The following is a 14926-nucleotide window of genomic DNA, read 5'->3' as shown; positions in this document are numbered from 1 at the left end:
TACAACTCCCATGAGGCCACTGTTCATATGCAGAGCCAGGGCATGCAGCAGCGTGCTCTACACACACTAATCGGTACAGCTAATAATGGATGAAGGTAATAAGGACACTACCCTGCTGCTCTGATCCCGGAGCTAGCCTGAGTAGATGACTGTTAAAGCTTCTGGTTTGCGATCCACAGCAGAACGCAAATCCAGGAAGCTCTGCAGCTGGCCCGGCTGATCTATGAATGAGTGCAGGGTGAGCCGGCCCTGATGAGGGGAGAATGGGACCGGCCCAGCGGGAACTCTCCCGCTTTCCCGGCGGCCCAATCCGCCCCTGGCTATATCTGCCTTTTCTTGCAAACCCAGAGTTCCAACAGGGTGGTGCTAAATACCCATTCACACTATGACAAACCATAGAAATTAGCAATATTTGCATGTTGACACAAAGAGAAGATGGGAGGCCCCTTACATTCCAGGAGGCTAGGGACAGGTATCCTATACTAACGAGACATCCACTTGCATTTTGGCAGGCTAAACATTACATTGAAGTAACAGTGCAGTGTTTTTCGGCCATGGATTGGAATAACTCCTTAGACGACTTTCTAAGCTCATACTCATTAGAAATGAAAACTATATCACAAATGTATAATCTTCTGCGCACAGTTTTTATACCTGACAAATCTCCAGCAAGCTATGCTAAGTGGGTGTCCCAGATTCCAGCTCTACAGATAGACAACTTAAATCGATCCTACGACAAAGCCTGTGCACTAATGCCTTAAGGGGGGTATCCACTTGACGATATACAAACGACAGCACGATTACGACATTGCAATCGTGCTGTCGTTTGTATAGCTAGTGATGTGCCTAGACTGAACGTTCACTCGTTCAGTCCCGGCACATCCCTCATCCCCGCACATGTTGAACCTGACGAGATTGTCAGGTTGACCTGCATGTACGGGCGATGTCGGATGTCAGAAGCGGACAGCGGGCACGCGCATCGCTGGTCGCTTCTGACCAAAGCATGCGCGATTGGAAAACAATTGCACGATAACAATGTCATTATCGTGCAATCGCTTGGCTGAATCGCTAAGTGGATACCCCCCATTACTCATCATATACAGGTTGAGTCTCCCATATCCAAATATTCCGAAATACGGAATATTCCGAAATACGGAATTATTTTGGCATGACTCAGATAATGAAACCTTTGATTTTTGCTGGTTCAATGTACACAAACTTTGTCTAAGGCACAAATTATTAAAAATATTGCATACAATTACCTTCAGGCTGTGTGTATAAGTTGTATATGAAACATAAATTAGTTTAATTTCTGTACACAAACTTTGTTTGAGCCACAAAATTATTGAAAATATTGTATAAAATTACCTGCAGGCTGTGTGTATAAGGTGTATATAATACATAAATGCATTCTGTGTGTATATTTGGGTCCTATTCCCAAGGTATCTCATTATGGTATGCAAATATTCCAAAATACAGAATATTCCGTTATCCAAAATACCCCTGGTCCCAAGCATTTTGGATATGGGAGACTCAACCTGTACTACTATGTTTCTGAATATTTGGCATAGATCCTATATTTCACCTCACAGGAGCTTTCTAATAGGCATGTCGCAAAGTTCAAACTGTTATAGATGTGGGACTCCTGAGGCAGATATCTTCCACTGTCTGTGGTCCTGCCCGGTGGTACGAGGGCTCTGGATACAGGTGCGGACATATGTTACCACGCAATTAGAACATTTTGTCCCACTAACGCCTGAATGGGCGATATTTGGCGTTCTTCCTGATAATATTCGTATCTCTGCAGGAGGAAAACGTCTGTTATTAGCCATAAGTGCAGCAGCCTGTAAAACAATCCTACATACATGGATAGATGCGTAACCACCTCCCCTGCCTCTTTTTAAGGCAAAATTGCATCATTTCTTCAGAATGAATTAGTGGAAGTAATAATGGAAAAAGAAACTAAGATAGAAAGATTTTTTGGTATGTGGGAGAGCTACATAGATACTCTTTCAGGAACCCTTCATCTCCAGCTTTGCAGAATCCCTCATGGTATATGATGCAGAATGCGTCTGAAGAGCCTCCAATTAGATTAGATGCTTGACCTTGTCTTTTTTTTTTCTTTTTTTTTTAGATGAGCAATTCCTTTTGGGTGTCTGGCGGGGGGGGGGACATGGAGGGTCCATCCCTTTTCTTTTTATTAATATTTGAACAGGGTGCTACACAGCTCTGAACAAAAACGTTTTATAATTTTTTCCTCTGTAATTCTTTTCATTTTTGTTCAAAGGTATTGTTTGTGTTACTATGTGTTAGTTATTCGTTGATTACTTTCTTTGAGCCAAGATAACCACAACACACAAAATTTCAAATGATCCACTATGACCATATTGTATTGAATAATAAGTTATCGGTATTCTGCCCTGTGAGGTCCAGATGTTATTTCTTCAAATATGTGTAATGTATCACATACAACCAACTCTGTATAGCCATGTTCAACCATGAATGTATTTTTGACGTTCAGTGCTTTGAATGACAATAAAAACATTTTTTTGGAAATAGATGTAGTGCCACTATTGAACTCAAAAAATTATTTCCAAGCAGCCTCTAATTCTGCCCCATAGCCCATGCGCGACAACCAGTACTGGTTAAACTTCCAGAAGGAGTGACCCTGCTGACCCTCCAGGTCAAGAATGATTGTTAATGAGGAATGATCGGATATACCCCTAGTCTCGAATTGGACCTTGTGAACTCTCGGCTGTAATTCTAGCGTAACTAATGCCAGGTCAATCCCAGAAAACGAGAGATGAGTATATGAAAAACAAGAAAACTGCTTCATAGAAGGATATCTGGTCCTCCAGGCATTGACCAATCCCATTCCCTCCACCATACCTGAAAATCCAAACCCCCTCGCTCGTGTATCAGTAACAGACATTCTATGCCTATCTAGTATTGGATCCAGGATATTGCTAAAATCCCCCACACATATGGTGGGCGTTCCCGGGAATAAGACCAAAAATTCAGCCACCTTTTTAAGAACATCATGTGAATACGGTGGAGGAATGTATACCGCCAATAACAACAAAGATATTGGGCCAAATGTAATAGGTAGTCTGTTTTAGTAACAGTACAAACTCGCACTTTCTCGCACTTTTAAAAAGTGCGAGTTTGTACTGAAACTCGCAAATTCAATAGGGTGTCAGTTTACATGCACTGGTGATTGTGACCTGCGAGTTCCCGCGAGATTTCTCTCCAAAAAATTTGCGATTTTCTGACCAACCAAATAGCGAGCTCCAAAAGCTTACTAAATCAGTTTAAAACAAAGACAACCATTGGCACAACTCTAACTGCTGATCAATACAGACCTACACTATATAAACCCCTGTTCCTCCATTTTGACCTTTGATAGGTTTGGGAAGGAGTTTGTGAATGTTAGAGGTGCTGCATAATACTGATTACACTAAAATGTCTTACAGACACAGAAGGGGTGAGGAGAGTCAGGAGGAGGAGGAGGATGTTGTTTGCCTAGTCAGACAGGCAATTACTGACGAGGAGGAGGCGAGCAGTGATTCCACACAGGAGGAGGGTAGTGAGGAGGAAGAGGGTGAGGAGGAGGATGTGGAGGTGGAAGTAGCTCCACGCCCTGGGAAAACACAAACAGGACGCAATGTTCGGTTTACACATGCCGAGAATTGTGCCCTAGTGCATGCAATTGTCCCAGTCTATAGTCGCCTCCTTGGCGAGGATGCACACAAGACCCCATTGTCGAGGAAAAAAGCTATGTGGCAAACGGTTTTGGAGGCTGTTACTGCTGTAGGTTCCTGCCCCCGTGATGTAAAAAATATTAAAAAAAGATACAATGATGTTAAGCGGGGTTTAAAGGCCAAAATGGCGGATGAGATGCGAGAAGCACGCAAAACTGGTGGAGGACGTCGTGTGCGGATATTGTTTTCCAGCTTTGAGGAGGGGTTGAGGCAGGTTTTGCCTCCTGAAGTCCTGCCTGGCGATCATATAGAGGACATGGATCGACATCCTGCTCCAAGGCGTCGTGGTGAGTTTTTTTTTTACAATTTTTTAGCTGGTCGGTCCGTATTAAATGTGTGGCGTTAAGTACGGATTGGTATTATTTCCCCGGCGATTATGTCATTTTCCCCTGGTTTCATTTTCCCCCATATTCAATTTTAAAGATTTTACGCCTAGGCAGAAAGTTAACGCAATGTAATATGCGTCAAAGTAGCGCCTATGAGGGGTATTCAATATGAAACGTTAACCTTGCCAGCGAGTTTTTCACCGCACATCGGAGGTTTTGCCAGCAAAAAACTTTCGCGCGCGCTCACGCTTATCCCCGTATTCAATTTGAAATCGTTGAAAACGGGACCCGGCGATACATGGATCTGCGTTAAAAAAATGCCAGTTTCCAGAAATAATTGTAGGAGCCCCCTAAAGAAGTCCAGACCTCAGGGATTACTATGGATACACACGTTTTTGCCTGCAAAAGAAAGACGGGTCTGTAAATAGGTTTAGCAGGTGTTTTTTCCTGGCGCGGCTATTAGAAACCCTGACTTCCTTCAGTAGTTAAAAATGGGGGTACCCATAGTGATCCCCCATGTCTAGACATTAGGGGGGTCCTTAGAATATTTTCCTAAAAATTCCATTTTTGTTAACCTGTTAAAAAAAAAATCACATAAGGTCCACCCCAATAGCCAAACCAGCCCCAGGCTTGCCAGCCAGTGTTGTTTTCCAAAAATACGGGGAACAAAATGTGTAGGGTTCCCCCGTATTTTAGAAACCAACACCAGGCTGCAGGGAGTAGTGCTGGTTTTAAATATAGGGGTCAAAAACGACGTGGGGTACCCCCTATATTTAAGACCAGCACCAGACCCAACCGACCGGGGTGTAATGCCACAGCCCGGAGACCCAATCACCGGGGCTCCAGGTCCAAAGCATTACACCCCAAGTCTGTCAGCGCAAGCCGGTGATCTCGGCGGAGTCGGGGACCCCCCAAAAAAGGGTCCCCCCTCTCCCGAGCACCACAGGCTTACGCTGAAGCCTGGGGCTCATCCCCATACCCCTGTAGCAGTGGGTATGGGGGTAATAGGGGGGCCAAATAATGTAAGACTATTGTACTTTACAGTGGAACTACAAGTGCCAGCATGCCTGCCATTTTGCACTTGTGGAACTACAAGTGCCAGCAGACATGCGGCACCTGTAATTTCAATGTAAAATAAATAGTTAAAAAAAGACAAAACACACACACCGTGCCCAGTATAAGTTTATTACATACACCTACCCATTCACACATACTTACCTATACCAGAAGTTTCTGTCCCCTTCTCCACGTAGAGATCCTTAAAACATGGCCCTGCAAGCAAGATTTCATACTCACCTACATCCAGCGCTGGTCTCCGCAGTAATCCATGGGTGTTTGAAAACAAAAAAACGTCCTTACCCGATCCACGCTACTAGCTATGTGTATGTGTGTAGTCACACATACACATAGCTCCCGAATGCCCGCTATCGGCACTTCACGGGGCATTGCAGTCCCGTCAGCCAATCAGCGGCCGCGCTGACTGTAGCGCGGCCGCTGATAGGCTCCGGCTACTGACACTTCCCACGTGGTGTGAGTCAGCCCACGTGGGAACTGTCAGTTGCTGGAGCCAATCAGCAGGCGCTGTACAGTCAGCGCTTCCGCTGATTGGCTCTCTGGACTGCAATGCCCCGTGAAGTGCCGATAGCGGCCATTCGGGAGCTATGTGTATGAGTGACAACACACATACACATAGCTAGTAGCGTGGATCGGGTAAGGACGTTTTTTTGTTTTCAAACACCCATGGATTACTGCGGAGACCAGCGCTGGATGTAGGTGAGTATGAAATCTTGCTTGCAGGGCCATGTTTTAAGGATCTCTACGTGGAGAAGGGGACAGAAACTTCTGGTATAGGTAAGTATGTGTGAATGGGTAGGTGTATGTAATAAACTTATACTGGGCACGGTGTGTGTGTTTTGTCTTTTTTTAACTATTTATTTTACATTGAAATTACAGGTGCCGCATGTCTGCTGGCACTTGTAGTTCCACAAGTGCAAAATGGCAGGCATGCTGACACTTGTAGTTCCACTGTAAAGTACAATAGTCTTACATTATTTGGCCCCCCTATTACCCCCATACCCACCGCTACAGGGGTATGGGGATGAGCCTCAGGCTTCAGCGTAAGCCTGTGGTGCTCGGGAGAGGGGGGACCCTTTTTGGGGGGGTCCCCGACTCCCCCGAGATCACCGGCTTGCGCTGACCGACTTGGGGTGTAATGCTTTGGACCTGGAGCCCCGGTGATTGGGTCTCCGGGCTGTGGCATTACACCCCGGTCGGTTGGGTCTGGTGCTGGTCTTAAATATAGGGGGTACCCCACGTCGTTTTTGACCCCTATATTTAAAACCAGCACTACTCCCTGCAGCCTGGTGTTGGTTTCTAAAATACGGGGGAACCCTACACATTTTGTTCCCCGTATTTTTGGAAAACAACACTGGCTGGCAAACCTGGGGCTGGTTTGGCTTTTGGGGGGGGGACCTTATGTAATTTTTTCAAACTATTTTTTTTGTTTAGTTTTACCGGTTCAAAAAAAAAACGGTTTTAGCTGTTTAAATTCTAGGGACCCCCCTTAAGATGTGTAGATATGGGGGATCACTATGGCTACCCCCATTTTTAACTACTGAAGCAAGTCGGTGTTTCTAATAGCCGCGGCAGGTGCATAAATGCGGCTTGGAATAATGTGATGCAGAAGCGCATTTAGTAGTTTTTTAACGCAAAAACAACTATGGCCATCACATTTTGGGAACTTGAAAATGGGGTTCAGCATATTTGATAGTTGCTAAAGTGACTTAGAAAAAAACTGAAAAACCCACCTGCCGCAAACACTTGCAATCAAAAAAACTCTTGGGGCATACTTGGGGACCCCCCCAGAGTCAAGTTCGTTTTTATCTAAGTTTGTATCCCATTTTTTAAATTTCTCGGCACCTTTTTAAAATACAATTTGTGGTGTGCACTTACTTTTTGGGCTACATTTTTGGACACAGATTACCTTTGGGGGACTGTATGAAGGCTTGTCGGGGGTACCCGAAATGTTGCACACCAAAACCACAATTCTGCATTTTCTAACGCCTGCCATTCATAGGCAATACTTTACCGCCAATTACATTGCATTGAGTTAACGCCTAGGCGTAAAGACTTTCAAATTGAATACGGCGGAAAACTTAAACGGGATAATTATGTCATCGTAGGATAAATACCGCAAATCCAGACTTAACGCCTCAAATTGAATACGGCCAAAAGTAGGTTGAAAAGTCTGGTGGATCAGCTGAAAGAAAATAAGTACCAATTGATTAGGTATACACAGTATTAGATTACATATTGAGTAATTTCAAACAATCTATGTTACTTTAACTAGCTGAAAATTTGAGGGGGAAAAAACGAAACAAACGGCCACGCTCTCAAATGACCGATGAAGAGGCGGGTGAGTTTTCTTGTTAACCTACTAGAAGCATCTGTTTTAAACTCAAACATCCAGCCAAGCATAAAACAGCCACTGCTTCTTTCTCATCTATGTATACCAATGCATACTGGCTAAAAGCAAACAAACATTGACCTACAACAGCAGTCATCTTGACATAACATCATCTGTGACATGTTTCAACCTTGGACCCTATTTAAACATGCACACCTGTGTATGTTTGTAATGTGTCTCACTAATTAAGGGCCATGTAATGACTACAAACAACACTGACACACCTGTGTTTCCATGAAGCCTACTCCGCAAGGTCACTCAATTCTGCTAACATGTCACTCACCCTGTGTTATTGTCATTTTTGTGTGAGTTAAACCAGTGCAATTTTCACACACACACAATGCATCTTAGACTCAGGTGTAATGGATTCCATTTTTGTTTTAAATAAAAAACAATATGCCCTGTCTTTAATTTTTGAAATCTAAAAAAATAACATAGTTGTAGTCAGGATGTTTTTGAGAGCATAAATTTTGAAGATGTTAAACGCTTACAAAACTGTTTTCTTCATATTTTTTACCCTTTTCCCTAAAAAAATTTAGGTCCTTCTACAAGCCAATATAGACCACCAATTGGAGTCACAGCAGCACCAGTTGTCCCAGCCAGACCTTTGGGCCTGGTGGATTATTCAGAGGAAGCTGAGGAGCCCTGCATTATTCTCACTCCGTAAGAGACCACACCCCCCAGCCCTGTAGCACAACCACCACAAAGCACACAGGCAACAACTGAGGCGACAAGCCCAAACGCAGAGGAAATGAGCCGTTCCCTACACTTCTTCCGTCAAGCACAAATGGATTTCATGGGGACCCAAACCCAACAATTAAATGTCATTTCCAACCAACTTCGCAAATTAAATAGAACTGCTGCAGTGGCCCAGGGAACACGTACCCGTATGGCAAGTGATAATAACGTCCGCATGTTTGAACTCACCCAAGCCATACGTGATCAAACCGTGGCATTAAGAGAGTTGGCACAGGCCTTCCTTTCACAACAAAGGCACTTGCCAATTCAAAGGCAGGATGTTGAGGCTTCAACAATTTCATGCCTGATTTCCCAACCCACCAGCCCCCAAACTGCATCACCACTCTCTCCACCTCGACGTAGCGCACGTGTACGTGGAGGTGCCTCCAAAGGGGCAGGGAGGGGCAAGGGTGTTTAGCTTCAGTTTGTCATTGTGTTTATTTTTGAAAAATTGTGCATTTCCTGGATTTGGTTTTGGGATTGTATGTTTTTATGTTGTTGGTGCCATTTAAACATTGAATGTAATTTTTCATTCACATTTTGTAACGTTATACATTTCAGCAGCAAAGTGCACATAACTGTTTATTTTTTGGTGTTAAACAATATTTGGTATGGCTGTCAAAAAGCCATGTAAAGATTTTGGACATTTCCAATAAGTTCTTAATATAAAAAAATATGGTGTAATCTCAAGTGTGTATTTTTGATATACAGAATAACTAAACACAAAGGTAGAGGGATAGTCAAGTTGATAGTTAGGAAGTAGATTTTCCATTTCAATTGGTGTAGGCCTCTACAGAAGGGACTATAAATTAGATATACAGTAGTGTCCTTCCAAAAAACAGGGTTAGGACACATTTGAAGACGCACAAACATTGTATACCTTTACATTTGCCCAGGCATGCTTGTACATCTCACAATGGTACACAACAACTTAAAACACATTTATTTGGAGTCAAAGAAAACAAACACTAGCACCGTAAAAAAAAACTGGTTTACATTCTATTTTTAAGATATTTCCTATATCCGTTGAAAAGTCTTGTTTTGAGTTTAGTCTGTCAAAAGTATAATGTTAACATATTTACAACAAAACAATGTGAAGTCAATAAGCTTCCGTAAGCAGGATCCATGAAAATCAAACACGTCCATGCATCAAACTGGAACTTGATCTGTGAGAAAAAAAACTTCCATTGAGTGTTTTTATCAATACAATATGAAGTGTACAAATTTAATGTATATTTTTAGATTTTATAAAAAATGGAAGGGGTGGGCTCACATTAAGAGCCAACAAACCAGAAAAAACAAGTGCTGAACCATGTTTATGTGTAACACATGCATGCCTGATTATTTAAAAAAACATGATTAAGGACAGTTCATCTAAGTGCTTGGACAACAACATTACATTTCAAAAATGTCAAACAAATTACAACAAAGAAGAGCAACAGGAACAGTCAAACCTACATATTTGGCTTTGCTAAACTACATCAGTGTACACACCTATGCCTGCTGAAGTAACAAAGCCACCGGTTATTTTTGGATGATAAATTGGAACAAATTAGGTAAACACATACAAATGTGGCTCCAATTGGTGTGACAGTAGTAATGGAAAACATATTTAAGCTCATACCAAAATTAGTGTTACCCACAATTATCCAATTTGTTATCTTTCGCTATATGCATGTTCACAGAAAAAAACAAGGGAATGTATTTTGTGTTTTGATTTTTAATTATTAGTTAGTAATAACTATACACAACATGCACTTTTAAACAAAACTAATTTGAAGCTAAAAAGTTACTTGAGAAATAACAACGAATTATCCTCTGTCGAACCTCATTCCCAGCCTCTGAGTTAACCACGTCCTGTGATGTTAAAGGATCCGGCACATCCACCTCGGCTGCAATGTCTTCAAGGTCAGCATGCCCTTGTCCGAGGACAATATTATGTAACATGCAGCAGGTGATAACTATGTCACCTACTTTAGCTGCATCATAAAGCAGGATCCCAGCAGAACGGTCCAAACAGCGGAAACGACTCTTTAAGACCCCAAACATCCGCTCAATCACACTGCGGGTGACCTTGTGTGCATGGTTGAACCTGTTCTGTGGAGTACCTCGTGGTCTACCCAGAGGTGTCATGAGCCAACTTTGACACCCATATCCTGAATCGCCTGATCATGGATAAGAAAGTATATTTAGTAACACAATCAAATATGTCCTTATTCCAAATATCAAAAATAAATACTATCAAGTACAGTTTCGTATGCAAATTTAAGTGCAATGTGGAAATGGGAGTAAAGGTTTCGCCCATGACGTCATTTTGCAAGACAGAAAAGCATCGCCCTATTGTATTGAAAGACTTTCCCCCTAGGCGGAAAGTCAAGGCAGTGTAATAGGCGGAAAAGCATCGCTGCTCCGCATAACTTGAATACGTCAAAACTGGGTGGGTGGTTTGTTTATTTCTTTAAAAGTTGGTATTGGTGATTTTTATTGGACAATGTCGGCATTTTTGCATATTTAAATTAGCCCCGTATTCTAAATCAAAGAAATTTTGCAGTTTAAAAATTTTACATGTGAAAAAAAAAAAAAAAAGTGGTTTTGGGGTGCAGGCTTAAAAAACAAACTCAGCACCCCTGGAAATTACATTTGGAAAAAAATAAATGACTAAATTTTTAACTAAAAAATAGGGACACCACAAAAAAAAAACCAAAATAATTTTGTGGTTTGACAACCCAAAAACAAAAACAAAAAACAAAACCAAAAAAATGCTCTTCTGCATCACTTCATCAATGTCTGGAAAAAAAAACTTCCGCGGCTATTTAAAACCCCGACTTTCATTTGCAGGCTAAAACGGGGGTACCCATAGTGATCCACCATGTCTGTACATCTTTAGGGGGTCATACAAATTAATCTTGATAAATCCCTTTGTGAATTGCAGATAATAATTTGCAAGGTACCGTTTTTGTAACTACAAATTTGAATAGTGGGATAACGTGGGCAAGCACCCAATACTTTATCCAAGGTAAAGCTCCGATGTGGAGGGAAAAGTCCAGCATGGACTTTTGCCTAAAGGGACAGATATCATTTGGAAAAATGAAAACAAACAAAAAAATATAAAATCTAAATACCTAAGAGCCAGCCCTCTGGCATGTGTGCTCCATCAAACTTCTCCCACAGGCCGGACTGGCGCAGGATATAGGCATCATGGTAAGACCCTGGGTAACCTGTAACCACACTGAGAATACGAAGATGGCCATCGCAGACCACCTGCACATTGAGGGAGTGATAGTTATGCCTATTTACATAAACATAACTCCTCAAGTGCGGTGCTCGGATCCCAATGTGGGTACAATCTATGGCTCCAAGCACATTAGGGAATGCTGAGAGCCTATAGAAAGCTACCTTTAGGTCCTGCCAGTCGGACTCACAACTTGGGAATGAGATATATGTTCGCCACAAATTCCTCATGGCACTTAACACTTGAGATAAATGCCTTGAGAAAGTGGCCTGTGAAATCCCCAACACCCTAGAGCTCACAGACTGAAAAGAGCCTGTGGCAAAAAAATGCAGGGAACACATTAATTTATGCAGCCCAGACACTGCATAGTTACTGCCTGCCAAAGGTTCCAAATCAGCTCTCACCTGCTCATATAAGTTCAGGAGGTTGGCACGGCTCAGCCTAAAAAGCTGAACCACCTCTTGATCTGAGAGGGAGTCCAGGTCCATCCTTGTACTGTAGGTACGTGTGCCACGCAGCCTAATAGGGACCTGGATCTGGTCATGCTCCTGCGCATTCCTCCTGCGTATCTCCTCCACAGTAATAATGCCAGACACATACAGCTCATATGAATTCATCAAAAACGCCATTGCTACACCCACACAGGTGAAATTGATGTAGGTGTGGTTTATATAGGCTGAAAATTAATGGTAATGGGATTCCTATGTGGAAATATGCCTCAGATGTGAAATATCACTTATTGAGAGATTGAACAGACCTATCTGAACGTGGTCTAAAATGTGGAGAGTTTGTGATAACTTTTTTTTGCGAGTTGCAAAATTGCGACCTATTACATTTGGAGAGTTGCATGTTTCTAATGGGAAAACATCTGGATGCGATTTTGAGAATGGCGAGTTTTAGTAACGCTAAAAAAGGCGAGTTTTAGTGAACAGACATCCTATTACATTGGAGAGTAGAGAAAAATTGCGAGTTTAGCACCAAACTCGCAATTTACCAAAACAGACTACCTATTACATTTGGCCCATTGAGTCAATCTTACTTTTTTTTTTTTAACAATTTTATTTATGTATCAAAGCAACGTATATCATCAAACAGTATACAAAATATTCAAAAAGAATGACCATAAATGTTAGTACAAATTGTGTCCTTTCAGAGATACATTAGATAAATCAAATATTGCATGACAAACACTGTTTACACTGTTCTACCATCGTGAAAAAGGAAACATATGGGACAAGCAATACAACAGTCATTTCAAAAAGGAAAGATAACAATAGATGTCTTCGCTGGCCCGCCTATTTCCGCCTCCACTTTACCTCCTCAAGCGTTACCCTTGAAAATACTGGCTATAAACTAATGTTTATGCTTCAAATTCACAAAACAGTTGGAAGATCATTATCTATCATACGCTGCATGAACCATATAGTATTTGAAAACGAGTTACATATCTGTGTTCTAACAGCTGTAGAAAGGGTTACAATGTAGCTCTCCCATACTGCGAAGAAACGTTCAACCTGTGTCTCCTTTTCCAGAGTAGCTCCCACCCACTCCATTCTAAAGAGATAGAAAAGTTTAGCTTTGAAAAGACTCATAGAAGGTGGTTCCGGCTTAATCCAGCTCTGTAAAATGGATTTCCGTGCCGCAGCACTCACTGCCAGCAATAATTTACGGCTTCCTCTTGTTATACGTAAATCTTTAGAAATAATTCCAAACAGTGCCCATTCTGGATTTAGAGGCAAATAATTAATTAAATTTGTTGTTGAATATGTACGAACATCAATCCAAAATTTACGTATTATAGGGCAATCCCAAAGGCAATGCTGTAGGTCCGCTTGGGGATTTCTACATTTAAAACAGTGATGCAAATCAGATAAGCCAATCAAAAATCTCCTATGGGGGGAAAGATATGTTCTATGTAATATGTTAAGGAACATTTCCGTATACATAACGGAGGGGAATGATCTCAAGCTTTGTAATGTGCGTCTAGTAATTCATCCACCTGTAGACTCGGAACCTGGGAGGTCCAAACCACAATACCCCTCTGAGATTTGGTGTGATCTAACGAGTTTCGAAGCCAGTTGTAGGCTAAAGAAATTGCCCCTTTATTCTGGGATTGTTGCCTCAACATCACATCGAGTGAATTATCCCAGTCAGCAGAAGAAAAGCGTCTTATTACCTGACTAACATAGTGCTGTGCCAGTAAAAATGCCACAGGGTATCCACTTGTCACTGGACACCTTTCAGACATCTCCTGGTACGTGAGGGGTCGGTGTGTCTCCAAATTTACCATGCATCCTATATTGGTCACTCCACCCACTCTCCAAATATTAAAAGGGTAACCAGCTTGCCCGTCTTGAAAATCTGGATTTGATATCAATGGGAGAAACAATGTACTATGAGCGTTTAAATTATATTTGTGGCGTGTGATGCACCATAATTTTCTGACGGACCATAGTAAAGGGTTATCTCGATGTTGGGGTAAAAATTTCTTGATCATATAAATGCAGGAAAGATATAAGGTCGCCCCCCTGAAGATATTCCCTTTCCAGAGAGGTAGCAGCATAGTTATCATGACAATGTAGCCAATCCTTGAGATATCTAAGATGGGCCGCCTGGCAATACAACTGGACATCCGGAAAATTAATTCCCCCATTTGTTACAGCCTGTTGCAACTTTATAAGCCCAATACGGGGATGCTTGCCCTTCCATATGAACTTCTGAAATAAGAAATTAAGTTGTTGGGTGTCTTTAGGTGTTAACATCAATGGCAAAACTTGGATCAAATATAACAATCTAGGGAATGACACCATTTTGATTAAATTTGCCCTGCCTGTATAAGATAGTGGCAGTGTTTTCCAGCCCTCCAGCTTGCCAGACACTCCCCGGATAGCAGACGTGTAGTTCAGCTCATACAGAAGACTTGGCTTCCGTGGTATAACAATACCTAAGTAAGTTATGGAGTCCGATCTCCATTTTAGTTCAGCCTCCCCCAAACCATTCATCAAGAAGTTTCCAGAGCCCAGTCTAAGTGCTACCGACTTCGACCAATTAACTCGAAATCCCGAGCAGTCTCCAAATTGCTTTAAAATATGAAATATTTTAGGTAGTGATTCCGCTGGGTTCGATATGTAAAGCAGAATATCCTCTGCAAAGGCGGTGAGTTTAATTTCTTTATTTCCTATTTTGATCCAATGGAATTCCAAGTCATTCTGCAAAAGACGTAGCAAAGGATCTATAGCCAAATTAAATAGAATTGGAGATAGGGGACAACCCTGACGAGTTCCTCGAAACATAGTAATTGGCACACTGTTGTGGCCATTTATTTGTAGGGTGGTGGTTGGTGAGGCATATAGATAATTAATTAAATCAATAAACAAAGAGGGGAAGTTTCTAGCTTCAAGAA

At 41.9% G+C, this 14926-nt stretch overlaps 1 protein-coding gene across 1 annotated transcript; it reads left to right on the top strand.

Annotated features, from left to right (window-relative positions):
* Nucleotides 1–3462: 3462 nt before the first annotated feature.
* On the top strand, nucleotides 3463–8220 carry LOC148543453 (myb-related transcription factor, partner of profilin-like). The gene is made up of 4 exons (XM_088476956.1): nucleotides 3463–3516; nucleotides 3580–4048; nucleotides 7437–7502; nucleotides 8093–8220. The coding sequence occupies exons 1-4, from the start codon at nucleotides 3463–3465 to the stop codon at nucleotides 8218–8220; spliced, it is 717 nt and encodes a 238-aa protein (XP_088333082.1).
* Nucleotides 8221–14926: the final 6706 nt, after the last annotated feature.

Source organism: Taudactylus pleione, unplaced genomic scaffold (assembly GCF_031769625.1).
Source record: "Taudactylus pleione unplaced genomic scaffold, aTauple2 ptg000002l, whole genome shotgun sequence".
Classification (NCBI taxonomy): domain Eukaryota; kingdom Metazoa; phylum Chordata; class Amphibia; order Anura; family Myobatrachidae; genus Taudactylus; species Taudactylus pleione.
The sequence above is the reverse complement of the archived record's forward strand: the minus strand, read 5'-3'. Positions and strand labels throughout refer to the sequence as shown.

What these genes read in the sequence shown, in the direction of transcription:
- LOC148543453 (XM_088476956.1), top strand. Translation starts at nt 3,463, where the DNA reads ATGTCTTACAGACACAGAAGGGGTGAGGAGAGTCAGGAGGAGGAGGAG. An exon ending in TCCTGCTCCAAGGCGTCGTG is followed by an intron (nt 4,049 to 7,436) that starts GTGAGTTTTTTT and finishes TACTTTAACTAG; the next exon opens with CTGAAAATTTGAGGGGGAAA. An exon ending in AATGACCGATGAAGAGGCGG is followed by an intron (nt 7,503 to 8,092) that starts GTGAGTTTTCTT and finishes AAAAAAATTTAG; the next exon opens with GTCCTTCTACAAGCCAATAT.